The sequence below is a fragment of the Rhinatrema bivittatum genome, chromosome 5 (assembly GCF_901001135.1).
Source record: "Rhinatrema bivittatum chromosome 5, aRhiBiv1.1, whole genome shotgun sequence".
NCBI classification, from domain to species: domain Eukaryota; kingdom Metazoa; phylum Chordata; class Amphibia; order Gymnophiona; family Rhinatrematidae; genus Rhinatrema; species Rhinatrema bivittatum.
The window spans coordinates 87,857,151-87,874,795 of record NC_042619.1 but is presented as its reverse complement, the minus strand read 5'-3'; the positions used below and the strand labels follow the sequence as shown (position 1 = coordinate 87,874,795).

At 42.2% G+C, this 17,645-nt stretch overlaps 1 protein-coding gene across 8 annotated transcripts in view; it reads left to right on the top strand.

Annotated features, from left to right (window-relative positions):
• The window catches only part of SPATA13 (spermatogenesis associated 13), a 237,326-nt gene that overhangs the window by 201,613 nt on the left and 18,068 nt on the right, over positions 1 to 17,645 (top strand). For 6 of the 8 annotated variants that reach the window (XM_029602551.1, XM_029602550.1, XM_029602552.1 and 3 more), the window contains 6 exons: positions 5,471 to 5,607; positions 8,969 to 9,148; positions 11,309 to 11,500; positions 12,833 to 13,012; positions 13,534 to 13,766; positions 17,210 to 17,339. In XM_029602551.1, the coding sequence (XP_029458411.1) occupies positions 5,471 to 5,607; positions 8,969 to 9,148; positions 11,309 to 11,500; positions 12,833 to 13,012; positions 13,534 to 13,766; positions 17,210 to 17,339 (1,052 nt within the window). Of the gene's footprint in view, positions 1 to 5,470; positions 5,608 to 7,322; positions 7,401 to 8,968; positions 9,149 to 11,308; positions 11,501 to 12,832; positions 13,013 to 13,533; positions 13,767 to 17,209; positions 17,340 to 17,645 lie in introns of those variants that run through there. The other 2 variants (XM_029602557.1, XM_029602555.1) reach the window with 2 other exon arrangements.

Below are 17,645 nucleotides of genomic sequence, written 5' to 3'. Positions count from 1 at the left end.
TTTTAAAATTCACCCCATGTGCGTAATTCTTTATTTTATGCGCACAAGTCCCTATTAAGTTTTTGAAAATTTGTCATAAGTATTTTCAAACACTATTACAAACAGATCTTCTAGGATGCTGTATCCATGCACAGAAGAGCATTTTGACCTTATAATATCGGCATTGTTCATTCTGTAATATAAAATCAGATAATTCTAATAAAACACTGTCAGTATTGACTTTTGATGGAGTATAGGACATGCTGTCAGTTTTATACGACTGTAATAACAGTACTGTATCATCAAGTACAGAGTATTATGTCTGGCCTCATCCTCAGGGCAAACTGAAAGTGAAACAAATGTTTCTGTTTTAGTGCATTTCTGTTTTTAATGCTTTTTATTATGATAGTCGAGTTAAACAGGATATGTTTGTTGAGCTCCCTCCAGTGGCTGAGAGCCAAGAATAAAACAAGGGAGTAGCCATGATACAATCAATGCAGCTAATGGAGATTCTTCTTTAGCTCAGGTGCCTTTGGAGACAAGTCTTCTCGTTTTGCAGACTCATTTAAGAGAAATTAGTTCACATGGATACAAGACTGAAGTTGGTAGTCCCTCAGTGTATCTGTGCTATCTTGAGTTTGCAAGGTGAAATGGTGGGAAGGTATAATCAGCCTCTCCAAGGCAGCGAAATGCACATTACAGTAGCCTGTGGATTGAACGATATATATTGAGCCTTCCCCAGTGGTTGAGGCTGGGGGGAAAAGGATGAGAATGTTGCTAATGCTGTAGCTATGAGCCATCCTTTATTTTAGGCAGTGCTAGTAGTGTTACAGGTTTCTGGAGTTCAGAGCCCTAGTCGGTCTGACTTGGGTACACAACCTCACAAGTGGACAAAGTCATCTATTGTTCTATTGTTAAATGGTTGTTAAGAGTGTTATCCCCTAGTTCCATGTAAACCGATTTGATATGACAATTGTCATGAAGGTCGGTATATAAAAGAATTAAATAAATAAAATAAATAAATCTGTTTAGCCAGAAGGGCCAATAACTGAGTCAAACAAACTTTCTGCAACATTCGTGGCTCTGGTAGGACACTGAACCCGTTTCACACACGATTTGTAGACAGACACACAATGTTTCTTGGAGGAAGAATCAGGCAGAGTGGGGGACCTGTGCACTCAAGGGATTGTAGGGGCTAAAAGGACAAACCCATGAACATAAATGGATTTTGTGGAGTTGGAAGCTGAAGAAGGGACCTTTGTGGTCTTGAAAGTTCATGGGTGTGTTCATCTCTTTTGTTGGTCCAATAAAAGGTTATCGCAACTTAGAACGATTCCTGTGCAGTTAAACATTAAGTTAAAAAAAGAAGTTCCCTATAGCTTGACTCCTGAAAAAGAAGCATACTGGTCAGCGAGACAGTCGTATGAAATGCAGTGCTAAAGTCGGAACTCTTAGTTATTTCCTGATTAAGTTTTGTGGTGCTGGAACTCATCCTACACACCAGCTCATTGTGCTGTCCTAGGGCCCCAGGCACTAAACATGTTCACCTCGACACAAAGGGCTGATTTATTGAGATTTATTTTCCCCAAGTTGATGTCCATGGAGAAAAGCTTAGTAAATCAGGCCCAAAATGGGGGGGGAAACCCCCTGTGGTACATCTGGCCCCTAATGAAAAACCACATGTACATTTAATTGTTTGTTGTTGTTAGTAGAACTAAATATCATATTTACACTAAAATAAGAAAATTACTGTTGCTTAAAAGACATTTTACTGAACTAAGCACATGAGTGTTGGAGAAATAGATTTTCACTCTCTTGCTCCATCTCTGCTTTAAACCTGGCCCTTCTTAATCGCCACAGACTTTGTCACAAAGGGATCATTAGTTAAAACAGCTGAAATGAGTAATTTTATAGCCATTAAAATGAAAAGAAAATCACTGCATTGCCACACTTTGTTCTTATTCTTTAAGGGGATAATTTTGTAACAGCCCACATAGATTAAAAGGCAATTACTGCAGACGTTTGTACCAGTTTTCAAAGGGAAAAAACACAAGTGAACTTTTCCTTTGAAAATTATCCCACCAAAACTACCCACACACATTTATATCTGCTAATGTGCGCGCGGGGGATAACTTTCAAACAGATGCACACGGTGGCATATACATGCATATATGGCTGCGAATAGATCTATGTAAGCATTTTATAACCTACCCATGGAAAATATGAGTTTTTCTACTCCACAATGTACATGCTTATAAGTAGGCTTATGCACGAATGCATGCAATGCATTGCACAAATGTATATCACGCAATGAACATGTGTACTTTTCCTACTTATTTTTAAACTAAATCGGAGCGGCCTTGGAGGGTATTTTCCTTCTGCTTCTCCTCCCTTTCCCTATCTAACCCACCCTCCAGCCCCCTCTACCTTTATTTCAGGAGTTACGCCTGCCTCTGGCAGGTGTAACTTGCGCGCGCCGGCCAGCTGGCCGGCGCGCCATCCCCTGGCATGGCCACTGTGCCGGAGGACTCGGGACTGCCCCCGGACCAGCGCCCCGCCCCCTTCTCGCCCCTTTTTCAAAGCCCCGGGACATATGCGCATCCCGGGGCTTGCGCGCGTCGTCGAGCCTATGCAAAATAGGCTTGGCGCGCGCAGGAGTAGGTTTTCGGGGTTACACTAGTAACCCTTTGGAAATCTGCCCCATATATTTTACACGCAAAAGTAAAGTAGGACTTACTCACGTAAGTCAGCCAATTTTAAAACACATAAATTAAATTAATCAGTTTATCAATGAATCCGCCAGTTTGCCCAGTCCTTCTCCTTCTCCAGATCATCAAGATCTTCAGTTCACCCAGACTTCCCACCTACAGGCCGATACAGTAAAGTGCGGCCGCGGTTACCCTGTTTCTAAACCGCTTTGTACCCACAATTTGGCCGCGTAAGTCTAACCCGCGATTCACTATCCGTTTTTACCAATCCTTACTGCTTCTTTATATTGACAATTTTCCCTTTCCGCCCGCGGCATGTATATGATATGTAAACGATCAGATTAGCTATTCCCTCCCATACAGTAACGTGCGGCCCGATTATCGCCTTTTTAACCAACTGTTTTGCCGCGTCTTTAACCCGCTAATTTACCACCTACCCTGACCCTGGCGTTAGAGGAATGTGACAGCAATAGGCAGGCTCCGGTCAAATAAGTGGGTTGGTTGGAGCAAGCGAGTAACATGGTGTGGCCTGGTTCTCCTACGCTCGGGCCTGGTTCTCCTAAACTTGGGCATCGGGGATTGCCAGTCCTCTCTCCCCCCCCTCCCGAAGCAAGGCGCAGGGCAAAAATCGACTCGACATGTTATTAAAGCAAATAGAAATTGTAACAAAAGTAAACTTACTGCATGCTTCCAGCAGTCCCAGTCCTCTCTCCCTCCTCCCGAGGCACGCACCGTGGCTCCCCTGCCTCCCGGGGGCAGCCGGCGGCGAAAGCGGCTTCCAGCAGCCCCGCCGGCGAAGGTGCATGAACGCACGCCGTGACCTCGGATGTCCATCCGGACGCTCAGGTCACGGCGTGCGCTCATGCGCCTTCGCTGCTTGAGTGCCCGAATTGGACGTGCGTTCATGCACCTTCGCCGGCGGGGCTGCTGGAAGCCGCTTTCGCCACCGGCTGCCCCCGGGAGGCAGGGGAGCCGCGGTGGGCGCCTCGGGAGGAGGGGAGAGAGGACTGGGGCTGCTGGAAGCATGCAGTAAGTTTACTTTTGTTACAATTCCTATTTGCTTTAATAACAAGTCGAGTCTATTTTCGCCCTGCGCCTTGCTTCAGGAGGGGGGGAGAGAGGACTGGCAATCCCCGATGCCCGAGCGTAGGAGAACCATCCACTTCCTGGTACCTGTCATTTCAAATGTCATTTGAAATGACAGGTACCAGCGCACCCAGGATACTGTATAGGCGCTGTATAGCGCTCTATACAATAAAATGGATTGCGCTTCATGGACGCGCTTTGGACGCGGCTTGCATTTGCATCTAATTTAAATACTGTATCGAGCGGTAGGTGATCCGAACTGTGCGTGCGGCAAACGAGGGTGTGCCCGGCAATGCCGCACTCTTTCTAACGCGTCCTTATTGTATCGGCCTGCTAGTCAGTACTACACAATAAACACGTTTATTATCACATAAGCCAGATAACGAGCAGCTATAAAAATATGTCAGTAAGCTGGAAAATGTACACACGTGTCTTTTAAAATAGCAATACACAATATAAAAGAGCCCAAGACATTTTAAAAAGCTTTAAAGACCTTTATTATTTAAGGAAGCATTTGAGCTAACTGGCTAAAATACTTGTCAAACACGTTCTAGGGTAGTTGACTATGACATCTAACATGTTGAGTATCTAATAAGTAGCATTGTTGTGATCATTTGTTTTAATTATATGTGCTGTTTTTTTTACATATGTTAATTTATACCCCGCACCGAACCTTGGAAGGCGGGGGTAACAAATATTTAAAATAAATAATAAATAAATGTTTGCCCCGCCAGAAATGCCCTTGGACCTCACATGTATATGTGCACAAAAGTGAAACTACATGCATATTTTCCACTTTTATAAAATATGGAATATGCAAGTAGAGGCCGCTTATGCACGTATATGCTACTTTTACAGTAGTAACATTTTGAAAATTCACCCCTCAGTTTGTTGGGGGGAAAAATAGGCACATACTTTTGAAAAGGCAAAAGTGTGTGCTAAGTATAAACCCCTCACTAAACCAACTCCCAAGAAATGCCTCTTGTCACAGTGGGAAAATATGCCCAGATAGGCCTCACATGTGTTAAGTTATACAAAAGCCCATTTTCAATTTTCATGGGTACATACAGCACAGTCTTACCCCACGGAAATGGCTTTGAAAGTTAGCCTCTAAAATTTAGGGTTGCCAACAGGCTCCAGACTTTCAGGACAGACCCATCTAGTCCTGGTTTTACCCCACTGCATGCAACTTGTGGAGCTATATATTTAGCAGGTATTTCTGGTAAAGTTTGGCACTTAGCCAGACAAACACCTTGATTTACAAATTCCACCAGTCTGACCACCCCTGACATAGCCAGATAACTTGTTTTCCGGCTAAAACCTTATCTAACCATGTTGAAGAAAGTCCAAGGGCATTCTGGGGGTGGAGGGCCATTTTCAGCGTTTTCTGGCATAGGTAGCTGGATAGGAGAGCCAAAAAGCCGCCCTAAATTATCCAGCTAATTTTAAGATAGCCAGGTATCTGGCTGCTGAACATCCCAGATACATTTATCTGGCTATCTTATAGGGCTGGCCAGCGACTGAAATATGGACCTTGTGGTATTGGCTTTCTTAGGGAATGCAATAGCAAAATCAGAACTACGAGTCCCAACATGCAATAGGCTAAAACAAGGCCTGAATCAGCCTGGAGCCAGTTGGCAACTCTTCTACAGTGTTTCTGTTGTGCAAACTGCTGACACAGGTTCCATGTTGTGTAGTTTCTGCAGATGGAGGGAATGAATCTTCCGTCTTAGTGGATGACAATGGCAGCGAGGAGGATTACAGTTATGAGGAGCTGTGCCAGGCGAACCCCAGATACCTGCAACCTGGAGGAGAACAGCTAGCAATTAATGAGGTAACTGGAAGGCTCAGTTTTGTCTCATCTTTAGCCTTGCATAGAATTGCATAGGAATATGTGTTCTCGTCTGATACATATTATTTGAGTAAACAGCAAGTCTGTATTGTCCAAATAAAAACTAGTATTCTATTAAACTGTCTTTAAAAATAATGGTTTTAATATGGCAGTTAAAATATCTGGATCAGGCATTTCCTGTCCATTAACTGACTGGGCTGAGTGCTTAAACCTAATTAATTCTCTCAGCAGGACATTAACTTACTGGCATTCATTATTGCTCATTTCCTTTAACAATGCTGTCAGTGGCCTGCATATTGGTTATCTATTTTGTCTAGTTAGGATAAATAAGGTGTGCTGTTTGTAAACAGAGATAAAACCTGGATTTACTTCTAAAATTTGTGTGTTAAGATATTTTTATAAAGTAGTATAAAAATATCGAGCTTTCTGATTTGTCAGACAACATCATATGACAGAGCAGCAAAATCTTTCACTACATTGTGAACGTACTATGAGGCGCTAACCGGCTTTGAGGATGTCTGATGACCTTTCTGAGTTCTGAGTCTAGCAAAAAGGAAGCGACATTTGTTTTAGATACAACATATTTTGTAAATTCAGTAACATAACTCTAGAATCTACCCTAAAAGATGTTGACATATTTTCTAGGTGATGAAGACACTTAGCTTATGATCTCATGCACATACCTGGGAAATTTTGATTTACAGTCACCCTGATATTATTATCGATTGGGGGGGAGGGGGGGCATGAAAGCATGAGGGGGGAGGTGGGTGCTATCGGTGCGTCCACAAGCTTTCTCCTCTTTCATACATAAATTCTAACACACTTGCATGTTCATTCTCATGCTCTCTCTCACACACGTGCTCATTTTCACATACATGCTTGCATTCATTCCTCAGATTCTCACACACACACACACATGTTCCCTCCCTCTACATTCACTATCTACCAGCATCAACTACCTTCTCCTTAAGGCCCCCAAGGCTGATGGGACAACTCCTTCTTCCAGTCATGCCATCTTCTGCTTCTACCCTGGGCCTACAGGACTCCGTCTTCTTCTTGCCCTAGGGCCTCTTCCCTTCTTCCTGCCAGCAGAGGCCAATCGGAGGCCTCACCCCTTCATCATGCCTGAGGGGGGGTGGTGGGCAGGAGAAAAGAAGGAGGTATTCAATTGGCCTGCGGGGGCAGGATAAAGGGAGAAGGCGTTTGATGCAAGAAAAAAGGAGGAGGCATGCGATTGGCCCATGTGGGCCAGTCAGATGCCTTCCAGTCTGCAAAGCAGGACACCTGCAGATTTCAGTTTGCCCAGAGACTCAGCAATGCCATTAGAATTCCAGAGTCTCTGGGTCAAATCTGGAGAGTTCCCAGGTATGCTTATGCTTCATTTATGTATTTGGGATGTGCATCAAAAATCTTTTATAGTAAACCTTTTGTATATATATATATGTGTGTGTGTATTTATTTATATGTATCGTTGAGTTAGTTCAATAAGATCTACAATATGTATGGAGCTGATTGTGTTGCACAATATGATGCCAAAACTCCTGATACTCAGCAGTTTTTAGAAGCAACTTCCTTTTCCCAGTCTGAAATGATTTTCAGCCTCCTATTTGCTAGTGATGCTTTTGTAGCATCAGTACTGTGTCACAGTAAGGACATTATTACCTCTCCATGACACATCATCATCATCATCATCATTACCATTTCTCAGCACCGTACTGGCTCTGTTGGAATGGTCAGAGATTCACCGATGATGTTTGCAAAACTGTCTCCCTGTGGTCAGTTTATTGTACTTTCCAGCTGTTGCATATTTCTCATTCTTAAAGATGCAGACAAAAGGCAAGCGCTCAGCCACAGCATCTTGGAAAGATCTCAAACCAAATCTCTGTTGTTGAGTTAATATTTAATGTAGTGTACAAATTCAAACCACTTCTTGTGGGGGCCAGTGTACTAAAATATGATAGGGACCATGCTGTGTAATAACCCCCTAACATTTTTTTTGTAGTCACATTTTAAGGTTTTGCTCCGTTTCTTTCCATTTAATTGTACCTCTCATTTTTCCTTCGCTAGCTCTCTACTTTCCCTCTTTCCTCTCCCTCCTTCTCTTTCTAGCCTTCTCCCCCTTCCCCCCTCCCTGTTCACTGTAATTTCTCCATTGTTAATTGTAAACCGGCGTGATGTTTCGTACGAATGTCGGTGTATGAAAACCTTATAAAATAAATAAATAAATATTGCATGTGAATGCTGTTATTTAACATTGTAAATGTTATCTAATTTTAATGTAAATGGGTGATAATGAGCCTTTTAGCCATTATCCCTCTATAAATTAGTAAACCATGGTATCCAGCACTATGTTTTTTAGAGGGTCAGTGCCATAGAAAATATGATGCCAGGGGAGGCTGGCAGCACAGTCTCTCTTCATCTGCATGGCCGCGGTTTTTTTTTTTTTTTTTTTTTTTTAACAGATGGTTTCGCGTTTCACTGGTAGGATACAGGAAGCATAGGGATGGATTTTGTTTCCGATATCCTACCAGGACGTGTCAGTCTTTTTAAAAAATTTTTTACTTTTCTCCTGGCTTGGTCACTTTGGGCCAGCTGGTGAAGGAGGAAGATATTTTCTGCTTGGAAGGCATTGCCACAGGCCCAATACTCATTACCAAAGCATTTTATCCATGGGCCTCATTAGCGTACCGTTTCTCCGTAACACATCCCCTGGTAAACCTTTATTTACTGGAGTTTGGTACTTAGGCCTCTGAGTATTATTTGAACAATTGAAATGTTTGAGGTGTGGTATGCTTTTCCTTTGGACTTTCTTTAAGAGATTTGTTAAAATGGGTTTTCAAGTCACTTACAATGCGGAAAAGCTGGTATCCCCCTCCCCCCTCCCTTTTTGTTCAAATGCCTGACTTGCAGGGAATGTTTTAAGATTCCCGTTGGCTGTGAACTTATTTAGGCACACCTGAGTTGTATTTACCTGTGGTGATATAGCTGAGCGTCTCTAAGCTGTTTCTGTGAAGTTAATTAACCCATCAAAAAAGCTGGAATGCCTCAAACCTCTGTGCAGTAGACGTCATAAAATATGTTATGTACCCTGCAGTACACCTGGAACGAAGCAGTTTTAGTGCTCGATTTACTTTTTTTTTTAATCTCTAAAGCTTGTTCAAAAGAAAACATTTACTTGGATAGCGGTGCTGCTACATTTACTACTGAACTAATTTTGCCGTGTGCTCCATACATGTATTTTTGAGTGCAGTCCATGTCCTTTTAGTAGTTTGTAAATCGGTCCCTGGTGAAGAGATCAGTGATCCTTTGTGAAGAGTTAAATGTTTTGTTTTCCTTGTTTCAGTTGATCGGCGACGGTAGCGTGGTCCATGCGGAGGCGCTTTGGGATCATGTGACCATGGACGATCAAGAGCTGGCCTTCAAAGCTGGGGATGTCATTCGAGTCCTTGAGGCTTCCAATAAGGACTGGTGGTGGGGGAGGATTGAGGACAAAGAAGCTTGGTTCCCTGCCAGCTTTGTCAGGGTACGTTGCCAGCATTTGAAACCTATGAGGAACAAGGAACATTTTGTGAGAGAAAGTTGATAATTACTGAGAGTTCTGTGAAAAAGAGGCAAGTGGTTCATATCTCGGAAGGGCAAAGAGATGAATAGTAATGTGGAGATAAATTAGGAAAGGCTGTTAGCAAATCCAGAGATCTGTATAAATATGCAGAGGGTGAAAGGTTGTTTTAACAAGATCAGATTCTGGTGCTGTTGAGCTAGTAAAGGATGATAATGGTACGAGTTTCCCACCGCCAGAATTGTGGTGTCTCTTGCCATGAACTAATGCTGCTGTCACTGTTCACCAGAAGTTAGCTGGATAAATCTAAATGTTTAAAAATCTCCTTTCCTCCCCCTGTCTGGCTCAATTTGTCTGCATAAAATCACAAGGTGCGCAAATTTAGCCAGTTAGAAAAAGGGTGGCTCTGGGGGCCTACCTGGGCAGGGATTTGGATTTAACCAGGCAGCACGGATTATCAGCAATAACCAGATACACACATTTCCCCTGCACAACTCCAGTCACACCAATAGCAGCCCTTCATCTAGCCAGACAGATTTTTATTTATTGTCACAGACCTATCCGATTAGGTGTAACTGAAAAGACTAACGATAATGTGCTAACCTTACCTGATTATCTTACCCATGCAGTGGGTGTTTCAGAATTGACCTGTACCAATGACAGACTTCTGAAAGTTTTTCTCAATCTTTCCAGGTACAAGAACAATCTTTAAAAGAGACAGGATGTGTTTCAGAAAGGGCTGGGTCTCCTACCATTTTATCAAATGTGCTTATCTTTTTACTTCTGAATTACAATCAATGAACTCCTGAAATCATGAGTCCTAAATTGCTATGGGACATGCAGTAATATTTATTGTATTCTGCAGCAGACAAATATCGGAAGGGATGGATTATGAGACTTGTTAAATAAATGTACAAAATAACTTGGGCAATAGACCAGCTGTCAAAGAGTTAAACACTGTTTTTCCCCACTTAAACTCATTAAACCATTAGGGTGAAACATGTTTTACCAGCCATGCTGAACTGTTGACACAATATAGAAAATAATGATCCAGAACAATTGCTTTCAACTTCACGGACTGGGAGCATCTTCTCAAGAGATGTAATAAGTCATGGCACCTTCATATTCTAGTAAGAAATGCTAATGCTGTGTACAGGCACAGAAAAATTCAAGCATGGAGGGATTACTTGTGACAGTGCACACTTTCTGGTAACCCTTGGCAAAGAGGGCAAGCATTACTCTGCTGCGGTCAAGCCTTGAGGTCTGAAAGCAATTCTTTGTCAAACACAAGAATCTTTTCATTACTATGGGAGTACATTTCAGATGCATCTCTACTCGCAAAAACACTGCTTTACACACAGAAATGGGATTTCATAAAATTGCCCTCCCGATGTGACAGTGAACTTATGCACTTTTGTTCACACATAAATTTACCTGGACTGGGCAGAACTTTTCCTGAGGCAGAGTTTTCACTTCCACGCATAAATATTTGATTTTTAAAAGTATGCATGTAAGTTAACACGGGGGAATTTTACTTTGAATAGAATTATGTGAATTTCAAAGTGAGCATGCGTACACATCTTCCCTTTGAAAACTGGTGTAGCTTATGCATGTGTTTGCTGTACAGGTTCCCCCGCGATGTTACAGAATCACCTTTCCTATGAAGAATAGGCAACTGGCTGCTACCCTACATCATGATAACTTTCTATTATAACTTAAAATTGAAATCGCTCTTCCTGAGACAAAAAAAGCCCTAATGCAATTATGCTGCCTAGATTTCTTTATTGTTTTATTCTTGTTACTTTTCCTCTTGAACTCATCCTCAGCTCTGTAGCCCATCCGGTATTTCATTAAACACGATTTGGTTATACAGATTCCCCTTTACATGCTCTTGGAGGGCTACTGCACACTTCTACAGCATTAACCTTGCTTTACTTTTTCTATGATTTTGTTACTGAAAAAAAGTGCCCGATTAAAGGCAATTACAAGCAAAGCTAAAATAATAAAAAAAAAAAAGTAACGTCATGAAGAGCTGCATGCAAAGGTAGCTTTACGCTCCTTTTATTTTGTGCGTGTTGACATGCTAGTATGATCAATCTGCTTTTTGTGAAAATGTGCCCATAGCTACGAGTAAATCAGGAAGATGGAGCTGAGAATTCCAGCAGTAGTAGCATCCAGGGTGAAGACCAGGATGCTGAAGTTTGCAAACACCGCCATAAAAGCACCGAGAACAAGGATCAGATGAGAACAAATGTGATCCAGGAAATAATGAACACTGAGCGTGTCTATATCAAACATCTCAAGGACATCTGCGAGGTACAGTTTTGAACCTTGTCTAATTTACCTCTTCTGTTTGGAAGAAATAGTTGTTTGTAAATGCATTAACATGGATAGTGTATTCAGGGACAACTGGATGAAATACCTACAGTACCTGAATATGCAATCCGCTTTGAAGTGCCAAAGAATGCGGAATACAAATCAATTAAATAAAAAAAAATAAATAAAATAAAATTATTTTTACGCACTAGTTTGAAAAGCCAAAATCCTGCAGTTTTTGAAGCTGCCTGCTAACTTTCCTCATATTTTGAGTGATGCAAAATTTGCTATAGTTTGCAGAGTTTTCTTATCTTTGCCACTGTAGATGATCCTGATCTGCAGTTGAATTTTAGCTCTTGTTTGCGTAGTCAGCAGTCCTTCGTGTTCAGACGGCCAGTTTGGACTGAACGCCAGGGCAGGCGCTGGACAGAGTGGTGCCCCAAGCAAGAGGGTTGCTTTCAGGTTTGCATTGCTTGCAGACTGACTCAAAAGAGCAGCGTGACACAACCAGCCTCCCCTCCCCCCCTTTCCTATGCAGTCATTCCTCTTACCCACCCCACCCGGTGGCCCTGTTACTGTCATTTGAAGTTGTCTGATGGCCTTTTAGAAAGGGAATTTGTGGTCCAAGGCCAGTTTCCAGAGCATAGGTGTTTACAGAGCAAAAATGATTACCACATTTGGCACTGTAGAGAAATGTCAAGCATTAAATCTGCTTGAAAACTGGATTACCTTCTAGGCCAGAACTGAGCATGCCAGCGAGTTAGTCTGGGAAAGCTTGCACTTTCCTCTTCCCGTTAATTAAAACAGTTAATAATTCTGCATTTAGTATATGCGTACAAGTTTACAGTTTGAAGTATTCCTTAAAATGTTTTTTGCACAGACTTTTTCTTTTTTTTTTTTTTTTTTTTGCTTTTGGGGTTAGTCTTGGTTTCACACACCTTACATGCTGATATTTATTGAATTCTCATTTAGGGCATGTTCATTTACACTGCGCTTCTCTGGGGGATGGCAACTGCAGGCACAGTTGACAAGCAGAGTCTGATATTCCTGCCTTGCCTGTTGCTTTCTGGCTCTTTGACAATCCTCCTAGCAGCTCAGGCCTTGAAATAATGAATTGTGGTTATAAAGCCTCTCTGCCGGTGCTTTGAAATCTTGGCCTCTTGGCAGGCCTGCTTCCGTCCCAGCTCTTTGCAAGCAGGGCATTTGACTGCAAAGAGCTCAGGGTGCTGCTTTTGGATGATATTCATTTCGGTCAGCACATACGTTCAGGATCCTCCCTAAAACCTTTCCAAGTAAACCGGACAACGGCTTTCTCTCTTCCGTTCTTTTCAGGGCTATATACGACAGTGTCGAAAACACACTGGAATGTTCACCGAAGCTCAGTTAAATACCATTTTTGGAAACATTGAAGACATTTATAAATTCCAAAGAAAGTTCCTGAAAGACCTCGAGAAACAGTACAACAAGGAAGAGCCCCACTCAAGTGAAATAGGAACCTGCTTTCTCCAACACGTATGTCAGCTAATGCAGCAGATTAAGAATGATGTAAACCAACGGGGGCCTTTTTCACAAGGATTTTGTTATAAGTAGAGAATGTGGGAAAATCCTTGTGAAAACAGAGCCCACCAAACAGATGCAAACAACTGAGAGGCAGTTGTACATTTTAGGGCATCTTAGTCTTTTACAGAGGAATCTTGTTTGAAATATTAATAAAAGCAGGAAATGACATTTTTTGGTGGATTGGACTCTTTTGCTATAGGAAATTGGCTGAATCGTTTTTATTTCTACTTGTTTTTAATTCCCTCCCAGTCGACCATAGTAGTCATAAGTTTGTGGCACATTAGCACCAGAGGTGTCAACATATTTTTTTTTTTAAAAGGGGATTATATGATTTAAGGATTTAAATGAGACAACAGGCTAAAAGCATTGTGTGTCGCCATAAACATTTGCTTTCTATCCAGAATTTAATTGCATGGGAGACATTTCCCCAAGCCTCCATTCACTCATTCTGTCACTGTTGGTTTATGTTACAGCAAGAAGATTTTTCCATCTACTCAGAGTACTGCAACAATCATCCCGGGGCATGCGTTGAGCTCTCCAATCTCATGAAGCTCGGCAAATACCGTCACTTTTTTGAGGCATGCCGGCTGCTTCAGCAGATGATTGACATTGCCATTGATGGCTTTCTTCTGACACCGGTCCAGAAGATCTGTAAATACCCTCTGCAGCTGGCAGAATTGCTTAAATACACCACTCAAGAACATAGGTGAGGAGACTGGAATCGCCATGCTTCTCACCGTCCCCCCACAAGTGTGGTGAGAAACCCTGTCCCGAGCAGCAGACAGGGCTCAGTGTCAGCCCCAGTGCACAGCGAGACATCTGGCTGCTTTGGTATTTGATTCCATGTTGTTTTCTTCCCTGTAAGCTGCTGCTGCTCAGATATTGCTTCATTGCTCTTCCAAACCTTATTCTGAAAAAGTTTTTTTTTATACTGAAATCTGCTCTTTGTGTGAACTGTGAGGCCAGGGGTTTCCCTTGTTCTCAGTTGCTGATTGTGCACTAGAAATATACAATAGAGGTACTGTTAAGCCCTCATCTCAGTGCAGCAGGAGGATCCCCTTTATCTTTCCGGTCAGAAACCAGAAGAGACCTTCCTTTCTTTGCAGAAGGAGGACTTAAGCCATTTTGGCTCTAAGTCTTTGTAGCATAGCCTTTATCTGTGAGGGAAAAATCTGGAAAACACTAGGAATGCCTTACAAATTGGGACATAAGAACCTAGAAGGCTGTTGATGAAAAGCGTTAAACTGATTATATAAAAAGAATTAGAACAACACAGCCTGTTTGTAATATAAATAATACCGCTTGCTTCCTTTGTGGAACTGGAGACATAACTGGGAAGAAAGGGTCTTAGCTAAATGATGATAATTACAAATATTTCTTTTTTTCCTACAGTGGTGATTATTTTAGGTTTTTTTCTCATAGATTTATTACTACGTTATAAATATTGAGTATGTATGCCAGTTCCGTGTAAGAAAGGAAAATGTCCAAGCTCCTAAATTAATAAGATAAACAAAAATTACATATTGTGCCGATGTTCTACCTTACATATTTGTGCCAGATCCTTGTCCTCCCCTCCCCCTAATTTACACATACAAACGCACAAATATCTTAGGAGCCTATGTACTAAGCCATGGTATTTTCTGGCAGGTTTACTAAGCTGCAGTACTCGTTATCGCAGCTTAGCAAACACAGCGGTATCTTCCCCAGCGGTGAAATACAACTACTTGGCAGAACTCTGGAAAGCCCACATGATGGTGGCCTCAGGCTATGAAGTGACCATGGCTTAAAGGGGCTGATTGTCCCAAAGTGGCTGCCCCTTGACTTGACCAAACTCCAAAAACAAAATGTTCGCCAAGGGAAGTACCAGTGCAAGCCTAGTCCTAAGTCCCAAAATTCCTCATATTTTTCCAAAAATCCCTGCCCCCCCCCCCCCCCCCCCAGACTCCACCTCTCTCCATCCTTGTGCACCCTCCCAGCCTCCTCAGGACTTACAAAGTTGCCCTGGTAGTCTAATGGGGCCCTGGAGCACCCCCCTAGGCTCCGAACCTGTCGCAGCCATTTTCCAAAATGGTGCCTACCAGGTGATATCTTGCCTTTACAATATTACTGCGTTAGGCAATATATTTATAAATGATCTGGAAAGGGGGATGATGAGTGAGGTGATCAAATTTGCGGATGACACAAAATTATGCAGAGTAGTTAAATCTCAAGCGGATTGTAATGAATTGCAGGAGGACCTTGCGAGACTAGAAGATTGGGCTTCCAAATGGCAGATGAAATTTAACATGGACAAGTGCAAAGTGATGCATATAGGGAAAAATAACACAATGGGCCTCATTTTCCAACGGTAGCGCACGCTTGCGCTAGCAGCGCAGTCTTGCGTTATCAGCGCAAGCATGCGCTAGCGATATGGGGGCGGAGTCGGCCCCGGAAGAGGAGGAGTCGGGGCGTCACCGGGGCCAACTCTGCAAAGAAGGCACGGACGGCGAAAAGGTAAGGAGCCTTTTCGCGTCCTATTTCACGCCCAATAGCGCCACCTTTCACGGTGGCGCTATTGCGTGCGAAACCGGCAGCGATCGCACCATGGTGGTGCGATCGCTGCCAGCTAGCGCAGGACCGCCCCCCCCCCCCCCCCCCCGTTTCGCCCCCCATTAGCGTGATTTTCTAAAGTATTGCAGGCCTGCGATACTTTAGAAAATGAGGCCCTATGTTAGGTTCCACCTTAGGAGTTACCATCCAAGAAAGAGATCTAGGCATCATAGTACATGAAATCTTTGGCCTAGTATGCTGGGGCGATCAAAAAAGCAAACAGAATGTTAGGAATTGTTAGGAAGGGAATGGAAAATAAAACAGAGGATTTCATAATGCCTCTGTATCGCTCCATGGTGAGACCGCACCTTGAATACTGTGTGCAATTCTGGTCACCTCATCTCAAAAAAGATATAGCTGCACTGGAGAAAGTGCAGAAAAGGGCAACCAAAATGATAAGGGGCATGGAACGGCTGCCCTATGAGGAAAGGCTAAGGAAGTTAGGGCTGTTCAGTTTGGAGAAGAGACGACTGAGTGGGGATATGATGGAAGTCTACAAAATCATGAAAGGACTTGAACAAGTTAATGTAAATTGGTTATTTACTCTGTCAGATAATAGAAGGACCAGGGCGCACTCCATGAAGTTAGCAAGTCGCTCATTTAAAACAAATCAAAGAAAATTCTTTTTTCACTTAGCACATAGTTAAGTTCTGGAATTCATTGCCAGAGGATGTGATTACAGCAGTTAGTGTAACTGGGTTTAAAAAAAGGTTTGGATAAATTCCTAGAGGAAAAATCCATAAACTGCTATTATGGTAATTAATAAGCAATAGTAGCTTGTGATCTATCTAATGTTTGGGTACTTGCCAGGTACTTGTGACTTGGATTGGCCACTGTTGGAAACAGGATGCTGGGCTTGATGGACCCTTGGTCTGACCCAATATGGTAATTCTTATGTTCTTATGCAGGCCATTTACCAAACAGTAAATGCCTAATTCAGCTTAGTAAATACCTCCCCCCCCCCCTTGTCTTTAGTTTTTCTTGCTTAATAAATTTATCAACAGCTAAGGTAAGGTTTTAACATCCTTGTAAACTAGCTGAAATTCTGGATTTCTCTAACCACAGCTAATTTATTTGGTCTTGCTGAACCATTAGTCTTAATTCTTATAGATATATGTTCAAAGACATTTCGCCGGATAACTTGAGTTTTCCAGCTAAATGCCTACTTTTTGAATATCTAAGACCCATGTCTGCTACATTTTAGCTGGATGAAAAAGAGGAGTTCCAGGGCAGAGCTAAGTTATCCGGCTGACAAGGAGTTCAGTGTATGTGCTTAGGCAGTGCTGGGTTTCACTCGTATCAGTAATTTTCAAAGTGGACTTGTACGTCTATTTTGGAAATTCAGGCTAAAGTCTGCCTAGACCTTCATCCAAAAATCTACATGTGATTTTACTTGTATTAGTTGTTGCCATTTCATCTCAGTGGATATTGCTGGGTCAGGTCTGGGCTTGAACTGGAAATTTGAGAGGATATGTAAAATGCCACAAAAAGGCACTGCATAGTAATCACTATTATTTCCAATATTGCACCTTCTAAGCATGACGCTCATCTGCTTTGCAGCGATTATAATAACATAAAGGCAGCATATGAAGCTATGAAGAATGTTGCCTGCCTGATCAATGAGCGAAAGCGAAGACTAGAAAGCATAGACAAGATTGCGCAGTGGCAGGTGTCCATTGTTGGCTGGGAGGTAAGTTCTGCTCTTTATAATAATGATTTTATTCATTATTCATTATTATTTTATTCAACCTTGCCTTTCCAGAACCCTCTTTTTAACTAACCCATGCTCTCCATTTCTCGCAACATATCCCCCCTAATTTCTCTTCACAATTTTTATATTGTTTGTTATAAGTTCTCTTTCATTTTTCACTTTTTCTTTAACTCATGTTACCTTGAAGAGACCCTCAGATACCCTTTAGTCTTTTTCTGCCTGATGATCCATGCACTATCAATGGATCGACCGTTTATTGTGACCTTTATTACTATGTAATGCTAA